This window comes from Pistacia vera, unplaced genomic scaffold (genome assembly GCF_008641045.1).
Source record: "Pistacia vera cultivar Batoury unplaced genomic scaffold, PisVer_v2 Contig111, whole genome shotgun sequence".
NCBI lineage: Eukaryota > Viridiplantae > Streptophyta > Magnoliopsida > Sapindales > Anacardiaceae > Pistacia > Pistacia vera.
Window position 1 is genome coordinate 798,881 of NW_022195149.1, and position 15,496 is coordinate 814,376.

General features: G+C 29.7%; 1 protein-coding gene and 1 pseudogene across 1 annotated transcript in view; one reads left to right on the forward strand and one right to left on the reverse strand.

Moving 5' to 3' along the window:
• The window catches only part of LOC116140464 (receptor-like protein 1), a 66,927-nt gene extending 55,271 nt beyond the window's left edge, over positions 1-11,656 (forward strand). The window contains exons 2-3 of the mRNA XM_031426090.1: positions 8,734-8,880; positions 9,421-11,656. Coding sequence (XP_031281950.1) covers positions 8,769-8,880; positions 9,421-11,561 — 2,253 coding nt within the window. The 5' untranslated portion in view covers positions 8,734-8,768 and the 3' untranslated portion in view covers positions 11,562-11,656. The remainder of the gene's footprint in view (positions 1-8,733; positions 8,881-9,420) is intronic.
• The window catches only part of LOC116140600, a 47,053-nt pseudogene extending 31,585 nt beyond the window's left edge, over positions 1-15,468 (reverse strand).
• Between the last annotated feature and the right edge of the window lie 28 nt (positions 15,469-15,496).

Sequence of the window (15,496 nt, forward strand, 5' to 3'; positions counted from 1 at the left end):
AATTTAATATGGTTTTTAATTTACAAATTTGGAACATTTGAGTTATATGAAAATAAAAAGAACTTTTAAACTTATTGTTTTCAATAGGTAGATAAAACACTTATGGTGTTCTCAATGATTACCAAAATATGAACAAAATTTTATATGCAAGAATATTTATATTAAATGGTAATTTGCTTTCTATTAAACTTGGTAAGAAATTCCAGAATATTTATATTTTATATTTTAAGAGAGTAAGCATTTAACTAGCCCTAAAATCTATATTTGCCATACGATATTCTAAGTGGAACTTTACTACAGTCCCACCCTATTTAATCCTTAACAAGAACTTAATGTACTTTTAGAAAAGTTATATGGTTTTAATATAATAGTGTTTCATAATTTCAAATTTGGAACTTTTGTCATGAATATTCACAAAATTCATGTAATATTGTGTAGGTCCTATAATTCAAGAATTAGAAAGTTTTTTTATGGACTGGACTACTTTTAACAATAGCTTTCGTCAAATCATCGACCGATAACTACTCTAAAGAAGTTATCATGCAGATTGTGGACTCAATGGCACTACAAGATCCAAGGTTAGATTTTCTCACTCGTCTTTTCTCTTCCATTGATATGACTTATTCTTCTTTTATGTTCTTAATGCCGTTTTTTTTTTTATTAGCTGATGCATTAATCGCATTTATGTTATAAAATTAGATAAAAAATTTGAAATATAAGCATATCTAAAATTATGCTACAACATAAAAATCACCGTATCAAAAATCCATTGTTTAATAATGTGTATTGTTAAAAAAATGATGGCATTCTAGAAATTACACAAAGTTGATTTCATATATAAACAATAAGAAAAAAGGAAGTGATTCTTTTCTTAGATCACATGGATCATTTACAATAGATAAAAAATTATAAGAAACAATTAAATTTATGATTTATTAAAAATCACTTGCATTTAGGCTGAAGTGAAATTTAAAGTAGGAAAATTGATATTAGACATTTTATATAGGCTATAATGTTACAGGATACTTTGCCTTAGCTTAGCCAATTATATTTTTATAATTCAAGGAAATGTTTCATTTCAGGTTTGTGTGAGATGATGCATCTAGAAGAGTATAGACTTAGCTATAATGCTTAAGGATACAGTGCCTCCATGCTTAGCCAATTTGACTTCCTTCAATCATTAGATATATCTTCCAATCAAATATTTGGAACCTCTCAGGTTTGTGTGAGATGGTGCATCTTAGAAGAGTTAAATTTGGAAATAATACTTACAGGCTTAAAAATCAATTATTAACACAAACTTTTATGTTGATGGGTTATTCTACATAATAAATATCTGTTTTGATATAAAGTAAACAGCCACTATTTTAACCTAAACCTAATATATGTAATGATAATTAGGCAGCCAAAGATTTATATCTTTAAGAAACGGAACAGGTTATTTTATATTATAGGTGTAATTTTTTCTTTTTCTTTTTTGGCACCCACCAAATTGCTTCTTCCAGAATGAATCAACTAAAAAGCAATTAAAAAAACTAGAAATATAACAATATATTAAAATATTTACTCTATTTATAACTTCCTAAATGGGTTGAGTCACAAATCCAACATCTTTTCATTATTTCAAAGAAAGCAAAAAATGTGTAATTTAATTATTCATATATGTGAAAATTTTAACAAGTACAACTTTAAATATATAAATATAGAGTCAAGTAATTACTTTTTTATTATGGGAATAAAAGGGAAGGAAAAGTTGGCCAAAAGAATCAAGGATTTGATAATATGTTCCCTTATTGAAGACAGGGTCAAGTAGTGCTTTTTGATTAGGCAATGTGTTTGCAAGATGTATTTGACGTGTAAGACAGGTCAAGTAGTGCTTTTTGATTAGGCAGCCAGACACTAATAGTTTACTATTAAAGACAATATTGACCATATTCGGCCATAAACTTTAAAGTTTAACTTGGAAAATATCAAAAAGTATTTAATATGTGTTTGGTATAATGTATTTAAAATATAATGACAAAAAGTATTATAACAATTTATTGAATTAGATAAGATAAAATTACATAAAATTACATCTCAAGTTAATTTTAAAGTCTAATCATAACGATTTATTGATTTGTGTTTCTTTTAAATAATTTGTGTTCATTGATCTAGAGTCGACAAGGATTGCCAAATCCTTCTTTAATTTGTACAATTCGTTTAATTTGATATTATTTGGTTTTATATTTAAGTTATTTTAATTTTCAATTGAAAATTTTGAAACAAATAAAAAAAGATAAGAGGAAAACATAATTAGAGAGAAGAAAAATCCCGTCTTATATGATTTAGAGAAATAGATTTTAGAATAAAAAATTATATCATTTACTGTTCTAATTATGAACCTTCATCTATTTTTTTAATTTGTTTGAGTTTTTTTCCCTCTTGTTTTTCTTAACATATTTATATCAAATGTATTAAATATTTTGATTTGAGTGAATAAAATATTGTTCATATTTAAAAATGAAAATACATGCAGTCCAAGAATTGGGCCCTTATTAATATTTAAATAGAGGATAGTGCAATGGTATGTGAGTCACGAGCTTTGAGTGTATTAAGAGATGGATTCTAAGTGGTTTTGGTGTTGTGTAATGATGTTGGTTTCTTGGAGAGGGTGGTTGGAGGAAGAGAGACTGCTCTCTTACAACTTAAACCTTTTTTCAATTCTTTTAATGATCTTATGTTGGGTGAAAAATAAAGTGTTGTGAATGGGAAGGTGTGTGCGTCAACATCACTGCGAGTCATCGCACTCGATCTTTCTTTTATAGGGGATAATTATAGGTGGTTATCTAAATGCTTCTTTGTTCTCCCTTCCAACAACTACAATCCTTACTTAAGTAACAATATACTGGTTGTATTGAGAACAAGGTCAATTGTCTTCCTCCTTCAACTTTATTATTTCTACATTTAGGTTCATATTTAATTTCTGTAATTTTTCTTTGCATCAGCTAGTACCATATGATTTTAAAAAATGATTTCACATTATTACAAATTCCTCAAAATCTCTCATTTACAATAAATTTGAGGATTTTAACATATTTTCAACTCTAAAAGTATATTCTTAATAGATATTCATTAATTGGATTTATCTGCATAAATTCATCATTAGACTTGTATGCATATTTAATCAAAATGGGAAAAGATCCCCAAAAATATTAAAGTTGGAATTTTACTTTTACTATTGATTTATGTTTTCATATTTTGTGATAATTTTGTGATACATTATAGATAATATGCATGAAGTAATTTATTCGCTTGAAATGATTAGTATTTTAGGTTTGAGAGGCTATCAAGGTTGAGTAACTTGGAGGAATTGATTTAGTCAACACACTTCAACAACAATATCTTATCATCTCTAGGTCTCTCCATTAAAATATTTGGATCTAGTTTTAATAGATTTAAGAGTGTTAATATTGAAGTAATAGCTAGCTTCTTATTCTCTAATTTCAACCTTTTTTTTTTTTTTGTTTTTTTTGTGAATTTCTGTAATTGACTTTTAAATTATGTATATGAAAAAGTTTAACCTTGTAAATTGTTTAATCTTTTCCTAGGGTTACATTCTTTGAAGTGTTGGACATGAGCTATTGGAGATGACACATTTGTCAGCCCCAAAGGTAATAAGTAAATATTTGTGACATGATCACATTTTACAGCTTCTTTGGAGAATACAAGCTCCATCACAGCCACCAATTTTGTCCCAAACAAATTGTATAATGAATTTTAATTTAACTTGAATTGTTAATCTTTTCTAGGGTTACTTCTTTGAAAGTGTTGGACATGGGTTGGAAAAAGTGACCAATTTGTATTAATCTAATAAGTTTTTATTGAATTTAATTAGGATAGTCTTAACTTTTGTGAGACTCTTATATCAAGGGAAAACGAGAATAGTTTTGTAATTATTTTTATATTACAAATGAAAAATATTTTTTTTTATGTAATGAATATTAAATTAAATGGATTTTGACATTATTACACAAAAAAAAAAAAAAAATGTAGGGTAAAATAAATTTCTTGTGTACCATGAATTAAAATTTCCAAATCATTCTTGAGTTCAATTTTTTTATATATTTATTTCTAATTTATCCTTATATTATATTAATGTAATTATATATAGCTATTATGTTATATATAATTATTTTTGTTATAGTAATTACTATATTAATTGACGTTATTATGGTTATAGTATTAACCTACTTTTATTTAGGAATCATTTCATTAATTGCCAATAATTAGGGTGTTTAATTACTTTATCCTTATATTTATTAATCATTTGATTAATTGACCTAACATTTACTAATTTTCCTTATATTTGTTATGTACGTATTTTATAGCAATTATGTCATTATATAATTTTTATTTTAGTAATTACCATATTAATTGACGTTATATGCTCTAGAATTAACTACTTTATTTTACGAATCATTTAATTATGAACCTAATTAGGATAATTATTAATTACTTTATTTAAACATTAATATTTATTAGTTAATATTATAATTAATAGAAATGTATTAAATTATCTTAATATATAAATATATAAAAATAATGATTACCATGAGTGTCGATCGCGGTGACTCACGTCGGAAACTGGCAAAGTCACTGAAGACTTCGATGACACCATCGTATCAGAATTTTGCTCATTCTCATTCTCTTAATTTCAATCTTTTTTGTAATTTTTGATAATTGAACTTTTAAATTATGTATAGAAAGAGTTTTAACCTGTGAAATTGTTTAATCTTTTCCTAGGTTATATTCCTTAAAACTTAAAGGAGTTGAGGACTATAATGAATGACCAATTTGTCAGTCTCAAAGTAAGATGATGAAAAAAATATTTAATAGTATTTTATTTGTATTTATTAGGATAGTCTTAACTTTGTGTGAGACTCTATCAAGGAACGGAATAGTTTTGTAAAATTATTTTATATTAAAATGATTTTTTTTTTATGTTAATGAAATATTAAATTAAATGGATTTTGACATTATTAACTAAAAATGTAGGGTAAAATAATTTCTTGTGTTCTATGAATTTTGTTTTAAAATTTCCAAAATATAATTCTTGAGTTCAAATTTTATATATTTATTACTAATTTATCCTTACATTTATTAATATATTATATATAGCTATTATGTTATTATTAATTTTTTGTTTAGTAATTACTATATTAATTGACGTTATTATGATTCATATATTAAACTACTTTATTTTAGGAATCATTTCATTAATTGCCTAATAATTAAGGTAAGTATTAATTACTTTATGCTTATATTTATTATTTTTAATTAATTGACCTAATTTACTAATTTATCCTTATATTTATTAATGTAATATATATAGCAATTATGTCATTATATATTATTTTATTTTAGTAATTACCATATTAATTGACATTAATTATGCCTCTAGTATTAAATAATTTATTTTGCGAATCATTTAATTAATTGACCAAATATTAGGGTAGGTATTAATTACTTTATTTAACATTAATTATAGTTAATATTATGAATTAATAGAAAATATAAACACAATTATCTTAATAATAAGTATATAAAAGTAAAATAATAATAATGATTACTATGAGTGCCGATCGCCGGTGACCGGCGCCAGTAAATGGCAAAGTCACCGAAGAGCGTCCGATGACACCGCCGGCACCAGATTGTTGCTCACGAAACGATCTATCGTTGTATGTAAGAATAATTAGCAAATAAATTATGCTTTGGCCATAGGTTGAGAAGAAGCTATGGGTCGCCGTTTCTCTCTCCTCTTCTTGTGGCCAAATGGTGCATTTTTTTTTTTTTATTGGGTGTAATCTAGATGTGTGGATCGTTACAAGAGTGTCGTTCTGATGTTCGTTTTGCCTCTGGAATCACTCCATGACGTCGCAGTTTACCATCCATGGGTTCACGGTTGTCGGAAATGATTACCGGCACCGGTGGCCATTCACTCTACCGGTGTAAATACTCTTTTAATATATTTAATTATTAAATATAATAAAAAGGTTTTTAAATTTGTTTGTAGTATAATATTCAAGGTAATTAGCAAGCTTCTAATTCTCATAACTTCAACTTTTTTTTTTTCACAATATAATTGAACTGTTTAATTTGACTATATGAAATTGTTTAATTTTGTAATTTTTTTTTTGACTATTTCCAGGTTTGAGTAACTTGGAGTTAATCAATTTAGGTGATAACAAGCTCAGAAATAGCATATTATCATCTTTGGGTGGTCTCTCCTCATTAAAATCTTTGTATCTATATAATAATAGATTGAATGGAACTGTTGATATTCAAGGTAAGTTTGATCAAATTCCTCAAGCCTTCTTAGGGAGTTTTTAATTAAATTTGTTTCATTTTTTCCTAGGATTACAATCCTTGGAAAACTTGGAGATGCTGAACATGAGCAGGAATAGGATTGACAAATTTGTCAACTCCAAAGGTATTCAATTCATTCTACAACCATAGGCCCATAACTAAACTGGAGTAATAATATTTAATATTTAATGATTTTATTTTTTAATACAAAGATAATATTTGAGACTGTTATACTAAGTGATGCATAGAATAGCTGTGTAAAATTATTTTTATATTATCATTTTTTAAAATAAAAATGAAAAATCAATTTTTTATTCTGTTGTGTATTAAAACAGTTTTCATATTATTGAAATATTAAACAACAATGTTGTAGGGGTATAGTTTGTATATTAGTATTATCTTTAAAATCAAATGCATTTGACAATTTTAACTTGGAAATGTAGGGTAATTTTTTTTTTTAAAAAAAAAAAAGATTTTATGTGTACTATAAATATTATTTTGCAAAACATAATTCTTGAGTTTAATTTTCTTTTTTTTTTTAGAAATAAAAAAGTTCCGAATCTTGAGTTTAAATCTTTATACTCCAACTGTATTTTGAGAATAAAGCTGCAAAAACTTAAAGAGAGCTTGAGAGAGAACACGAAAGTTTTATTTACTTAAACTGAATATTACAAAATGTAATTGACTTCTTCTTATACAAGTGAAGAAGTTCAGCTCTGTTTCTAGAAACAAAAAGAAGCATGAGAGAGAAGACATTTATTAACTAACCAAAAACGGCAGTGTTTCAAACTTAAGTCTAAATTTGCCTTACTAACACCAGTTAGCAATATATTTTTACCATTTTCTTGAATTTGCAAAATATGAAAACTGAGTTTCAGAAATAATATATAATCTTATTTATTAAATGAATGAAACTTCAATACACAATAAATTCCTATGTAAAATCCTTTCCTTGTATTAAGTTAAAGATTGTTAATTATAATTCAGTTTTTTAATTTACAGATTATGGAGGCTTGAAGAAGTTGAATGCCCTTTATCTAAGTAGTGGTATTGAAACCACTGATGCAACTATTTTTCTACAGTCAACATTGAGGTTGTTCCCATCCTTAAAGACACTTGACCTTTCATTTAATAGTTTTAATCGAACAATGATTACTCAAGGTAAGAGATAAGTTAAAGTTATATTGTTAAAACAAAGTTGTTGACAATTTGTCGATTACTTACCTAACATGATTTAAATTTGTTGTATTGCTTTAACAGAGTTACATAATTTGACAACCTTGGAAGAATTGAACTTGGATGGGTTAAAGCTCCATATAAGCTTTCTACAAACTGTTGCCACTTGTACTTCACTGAAACATTTGTCAATGATAAATGGTGAACTCAATGGCATCTCAAAAGTTCAAGGTAAATTCAAGATTAGGTTCATATGCATTAATTCATATATAAGATAATGTTTAAACTTAATCCTAGATATTAAAATTTGTTTTCAATTTGGCGATCAAACACCTCTTATTGTTCTCAATGATTAATCAGTTATCAATGAAATTTTTGTACAGATAGAAAATTTATATTCAAGTTAGATGTAGAAAAAATGAAATATTTACAAAAATGAGATCAAATATTAATTTCTATACATATTGAAAATTAATTTTTCTTTTATTATAATATTCTAAATTTGGGAATCCTAAAAATGAGATCAAATGTTTATATTTTAATGGAGCAGGCTTTTAATTAGCCTTAAATGTTGGTCATAAAATATTGAAAACAGTAGTAACTTTCCTCTTTTGGAATGGATTGGATTGAATTCCTTTTACTATTTAAGTCCACCTCATTTAATCTTTAAAAATAACAGAAATGTGGGGTATTCTACAAAAAAAATAAGTAGAATGTGCAGTTGAGCTTAATTTTTTTTCTTTTTTGATAATTTAATATGGTTTTTAATTTCAAATTTTGGAACATTTGAGTTATATGAAAATAAAAAGAACTTTTAAACTTTATTGTTTTCAATAGGTAGATAAAACACTTACTGGTGTTCTCAATGATTTACATAGAATATGAACAAAATTTTATATGCATAGAATATTTATGTATATTAAATGGTAATTCTCCTTTCTATTAAACTGTGGGTAAGAAATTCCAAGAATATTTATATTTTATATTTTAAGAGAGTAAGCATTTACCTAGCCCTAAAATCTAAATATTTGCCATACGATATTCTAAGTGGAACTTTACTATTCAAGTCCACCCTATTTAATCCTTAACAAGAACTTAATGTACTTTTAGAAAAGTTAATATGGTTTTTAATATAATAGTTTCATAATTTCAAATTTTGGAACATTTTTGCTCATGAATATTCACAAAAATTCATGTCAATATGTGTAGGTCCTATTAAATTCAAGAATTTAGAAAGTTTATTTATGAACGGGACTACTTTTAACAATAGCTTTCGTCAAATCATCAGACCGATAACTACTCTAAAGAAGTTATCATTGCAGAATTGTAGACTCAATGGCACATTACATGATCAAGGTTAGTGATTTTCTCACTCGTCTTTTTCTCTTCCATTGATCATGACTTATTCTTACTTTATGATTCTTAATGCCTTTTTTTTTTTTTTATTAGCATGATGCCATTAATCGCATTTATGTTATAAAATTAGATAAACAAATTTGAAATTATAAGCATATCTAAAATATTATGCTACACAATAAAATTCACCGTATCAAAATACCATTTATTGTAATAATTGTATGTTGTTAAAAAAATGATGGCATATCTAGAAATTACACAAAGTCTGATTTTCATTATCATAAACAATAAAGAAAAAAGGAAGTTGATTCTTTTCTTAGATCAAATGGATACATTTACAATAGATAAAAAAATATAAAGAAACAATTGAAATTTATGATTTATTACAAAAATCACTTGCATTTTTAGGCTGAAGTGAAATTTAAAAGTGAGAAAATTGATATTAGACATTTATATATAGGCTATAATGCTTTACAGGATACTTTGCCTTCATGCTTAGCCAATTATATTTTTATAATTCAAGGAAATGTTTCATTTCAGGTTTGTGTGAGATGATGCATCTAGAAGAGTTAGACATTAGCTATAATGCTTTAAGGGATACACTGCCTCCATGCTTAGCCAATTTGACTTCTCTTCAATCATTAGATATATCTTCCAATCAAATTATTGGAAACATCTCTTCATCTCCCCTTAAAGATATGACATCTATTAGAGTCCTCCGAATTTCAAACAACCTCCTCCAAATCCCAGTTTCACTCACACCACTCTACAACCTATCAAAACTCAAAGAATTCGAGAGCGAAAATAACCAGATGTATATAGAAAAAATGCCACATTCTCTGACCCCAAAATTCCAATTAAATTCCATCACTTTGGCTGGTTATGGATATGGTGCTACATTTCCAAGATTTCTTTATCATCAATATGATTTGCAAAATGTGAATCTCTCTCACATCAAATTGAATGGAGAATTCCCAAATTGGTTGATAGAGAACAATACAAAATTGGAAAGACTTTATCTATCAAATAATTCTCTTTCTGGGCCCTTTTTATTGCCAACACATTCTCACATGAGTTTAACAATATTCGATATCTCCATCAATTCCTTCAGTGGACAAATTCCTATTGAAGTTGGCGCATTTTTCCCGAGGCTACTGCTATTAAACATTTCCAGAAATGCTTTGAATGGTAGCATTCCCTCTTCTTTTGGAGACATGAGCTCATTGCAAATTTTGGATCTATCACACAATCAGTTGTCTGGTGAAATACCTGAGCAGTTAACTTTAGGTTGTTTTTCACTAGAATATCTTGTGTTATCAAACAATAGTTTGGAAGGTCCTATATTCTCCAAAAAAATTAACTTGACAAGCTTGATGAGGTTACAACTGGATGGCAATAACTTCACTGGAAAGATCCCAGAAGTGTTGTCTAATTGTTCTTTATTAGAAGGATTGTATTTCAGCGACAACCATCTCACAGGTAGAATCCCAAGATGGTTAGGGAATCTATCATTGTTAGAAGATATTATAATGCCTAATAACCATCTAGAAGGTCCAATTCCAACTGAGTTATGTCAACTTGGAAATCTTCAAGTTTTGGACCTTTCAAATAATAGTATCTCTGGGAGTTTACCATCTTGTTCAAGAAATTTATCTATCAAACAACTTCACTTGTCTAGGAATATGCTGCAAGGACATCTAAACAATTTATTCCTTTATAGCCCTTCCTTGGTTACATTAGATCTAAGTTTTAATCAGTTATACGGTAGCATTGCAAAATGGATTGACAGGCTATCTTCCTTAAACTACCTTATTTTAAAGAATAATAGTTTTGAAGGTGAAGTGCCAACTCATTTGTGTAAGCTAAATCAACTACGTTTGATAGATCTTTCCCATAACAATTTTTTCGGTCAAATTCCTTTTTGCTTACTTGATAGAGAAGATAGTGATGCTAAAGCTCCAACTTCAAGTTTTGCTCCTGCACCAGATGGAGGTGGTCCGAGGGGAAAAGAGGAAACTATTCCGTTCACAACAAAGAATGTATCGTACTTATACGAGGGAAAAGTTCTCACATACATGTCCGGAATTGATCTTTCTTGCAATAAGCTTACAGGTGAGATTCCTTATCAAATTGGATTGCTTACAAGGATTCATACATTGAATCTTTCTCACAACAATTTGACGGGATCAATCCCAATGACATTTTCACACCTTCAGCAAATTGAAAGCTTAGATCTTTCCTACAACAATTTGAATGGGAAAATTCCTCCTCAATTGGTAGGATTGTATACTTTGTCCTTCTTCAGCGTGGCATACAATAACTTATCTGGTAAGACTCCTGAGATGAATTATCAATTTGCAACCTTTGGAGAAAGTAGTTATGAGGGGAATCCTCTTCTTTATGGACCGCCACTTCCCAAATGTGATGCAAATGGATCATCATCATCAATGCCAAGAGCTTCAACTGAAAATGATGAAGATAACAATTTCATTGACGTGGAAATCTTCTATATCAGTTTTACGGTGTCCTACATAATTGTGCTCTTAGGAATTGCTACAATTTTGTACATAAATCCTTATTGGCGACGTGCGTGGTTTTATCATGTCGAGATGTGGACAACCTCAAGCTACTATTTTGTTGTAGACCATCTCCCTACGCCATTACATCTTCGAAGAATGTAGTTTAGTTATATGTACGTTTCTTATATGTACTTTTCTTTTCCAATGTTCTCTAATGAAGCTGCAATCATGAGGTTAATTTACTGGAACTTCGCATATCATAGCCACAAAATTGACTACAAAACTATTTACAATTTTAAAGTTACACATGACGAAGGATATTATTCTTAAGATGGTCATATAATTGAGAAGTCTTCTCCAAGACAATGCGTATTCTGTTTGATAAAACCATCGGCATATCTTGCTTCCACATAGATAGAATTTCCTAATATTTTAAAACTTGAAACATACCATTTTATGGCTTTTAGACATGAAGAATGCAAAAACAAATTATAATTTGTTCAAATTAAAATTCCCCAGAATCGATTTCCCGGGAACAACACATACTCACATGCAAAAATCATTGGCCAATTTAAGGAATTATTGCTTCTGTGATCAGGATTGGTCAATCGAAAAACAATGGGCAGGAATTATTGCTTCTGTTATCAGGATTTGAATCCGCTTCTGTATTAATGGACTCATCTTGGCTTATTCTCAAATAAAACATTATTTCAAATAGATACTTACCTTTTAACATCTTTCTTTCTTGGAAAAGCAAAGCACCCAACTCTCTAGAATGAAGCTCACTGCAACCTCCACCATGTTTATTTTAATTACTTTTCCTAAGTCATTGGGTTGATATCAAACCAAGTTGATTATAATAATCTGTATGTAATAACTTGGATTTAAAGAAAAACACAATCGATTATAAAAACAAGAGATAAAACTAACCAAGTGTTTCACTTGCCAATCTTGAAGATAGTTCAGATTTGAAGTTGGTACATGAAGCCAAGTTGTTCATGCATCATTAGGCAACATGGACTTTATTTCGGGTTCATAAATTTGATCATCATCATCAGTATCTATTTCAGCATTGTTATGTTCAGCCCTGAAAATATCAGTCATGGCAAAACCAATCACCTTCAGGTACAGTAATATAGACTATCATCACTGGTGCCCTGGCACACACTACACTTCACATGGGCACAAGGATCAAAAGGCCCAACTGTTGCATTTCCAAAATGACGATAAACCTGCAAAACTAAAATATATTTAAAACTACAGTACTTACAGACAAAAAATATTTGGCATTTGAGGAAAAAACAGTATACTTCTAATGGCAAATTTGAATTAAAAATCCAAAATCAAGCATTGCATCAAACTCTTTTCTAATGTCTAGAAAATAAAATTTGGCAACTACTATTATCTTCGACCAAGCCAAAATTGATATATGATATACAAACTGAATTTTTCCAGGTTGAGCAGTTAACAAACCCAAACCAAATTATGGAAATATGCAACTTCAGAACAACAAACACCTGTAAGACTCACAGCCTCCCTTTAAACAAATGAAAGACAAATTTAGTGCAATGTTGTTTCAATTTTTCTTCATTTTTCAGCAAGGATTTCACCAGTAAGGACTTTCTAAGATATGACACTTGTGCAATCAAATTTATCAGATATTAATAGCTGATAAATTTGATTGCACAGGGTATTTAGATGAAGCCCTGTAATTCGTTGAAAAGATGCCAATGGAGGCAAGTGTTGATGTTTGGGAGACATTGATGAATGTTTGCAGAATTCATGGGAATTTGGAGCTTGGTGACCGATGTGCTGAGCTTGTTGAGCAGCTAGATCCCTCACGTTTGAATGACAAGACAAAGTTAGGACTTGTACCTGTTAAAGCATCGGATATTGTGAAAGAGAAAAAAAAAAAGGGAGAGAAAGTACCATGACTTTCAAACAGGAGACACATCTCATCTAGAGAGTGATAAGATATATGCTCTTATTAGAGGTTTGAAGGATCAAATGAAAGAGGCTGGTTACATTCCGGAGGCAAAATTTGTGCTACATGACATAGACCAAGAAGGTAAGGAGGAAGCTCTTCTTGCTCATAGTGAGATACTCGCTGTATCGCAAGGTCTCCTCTGCAGCCATGCCTGTGCTCCAATTCGGATAGTAACAGACTTTCGTATTTTTGGTGATTGTCATGCTGTAATGAAAATCATCTCGAAAATTGTTGGTAGAGAACTCATTATACAGGCTGAGGAGAGATTCCACCATTTTAAAGATGGATTGTGCTCCTGTCGGGACTATTGGTGACCACATTTGAGTCTAAGGTACTCAGTTAGCACTGTTTGAGTTGGTAGCACATCCAAGAGGCCGAAGACCAATTGAGGAATTTTGTGAGGAAAGATTGTGTTCCTTGTGTTCATACGCCATGTCCAATTAAATAGATTTTTTTATGCATTTAATCAGAAGACAGGAAAGGTTCCCAAGATATATTTATGTTGCAATTTTACTTCAACAATTTTTTATTTTTTTTTAATTTCTTGTTTTGTGAATAATGTTGTGATTTATTCGCCCGAAAATATTTGATTATTTCCAGGATTTGAGTGACTTGGAGTATCTATATTTAAACTTCAACAGATTCAATTCATTCCATCACTAAGAAACTCTTAAGATGGTCATATAATTGAAAAGTCTTCTCCAAGACAATGCCCTCTCAGCTTGATAAAAATATCAGCATATCTTGCTTCCCTGCCTCCCTGCCTCCCTGCCTCCTCCTTCCTCTGACCCCCAAGGATAAGTAAGCCAGATGAGCAGATTTTGAGGACACAACTAGTCTCGGCATTGCCACCACTCAGTTATAATATCTTTATATGTATTTTTCACAAAAATTCAGTGCATTTTAATTTGGTTGAATTTGAAAGAATTAGCCAGCTATTAATGAGAAAATTTGCTTCATTGAGTTCATAGTCTTAAGCGTTTGAATGGATCTAAAACAGGGAGTCATAGACAGAAAGTACTGTTGCATCAGTAAATTTTGGATTTCAAACACTTTAATGCCTCTAAGTATAGTTTCTAATAATCGTTCTTAAAATTTCCTAATATTTTAGAACTTGAAACACACCATTTTATGGCTTTTAGACTTGAAGAATGCAAAAACATATTACAATTTGTTCAAATTAAAATTCCCTAGAATCAATTTCCCGGAAACAACACACACTCACATGCAAAAATCATTGGCCAATTTAAGGAATAATTACTTCTGTGATCAAGTTGGTGAATCGAAAACAATGGGCAGAAATTGATGGGCAGCTCTGTTATAAGAGAGCAACTCTTCAAAGCTCAAACAAATTAAGACCTAGAAGGGTCACCATGCAAGCATAATGCTCTATCCTTGCTTCAATACCATGCTCTTTACACATGCTATCAAAAAATTTGCGCCTTCATCAGCTAGGCCAGTCTGGCTGCAGGTAGATAATACAGAAGTGAAGCTAATAAAACAAGGCTTTTGTCCACTCCTGTGCATCAAATGAAAAATCTCTATAGCTTCTTTAACCTTTCCATGCAGAGCATATCCACACATTGTAGCGTTCCAACAAACCGAGTTTTTGGATGACATCACACCAAAACAAAGTCGTGACATTTGAATCCTTCCACACTTTGCATACATATCACTTGGTGTCGCAGACACGTAAATATCATCAAATATTCCTCTTCTGATAGAAAAGCAATGAGTCACCTTCCCAAGCATCAATGCTGTAATACTTACACAGGCTGATAGCAAGCAAGATATTGCAACATTATTTGGCTTCATCCCCGCCATCTGCATCTCTCTAAAAAGTTCCAATGCCTCAATACCTTTCCCATTTTGTGAGAACCAGCAATCATTGACGTGCAAGACACAACATTTATTCCATTCCTTGGCTCTGGAATTACCTAAAGACCTCCAATGCTTTGTCAACAACACCATTCCTACAGAGACCCGTAACAAAAGCATTGCAAGCACTTACATCCAAATTTTCCATTTCATGAAACACTTTGGACATCTTCCATACATATCAATAAGTGAACTACTACCCATCTCGTTGAAGAGTTTTTCGCTTCATCCA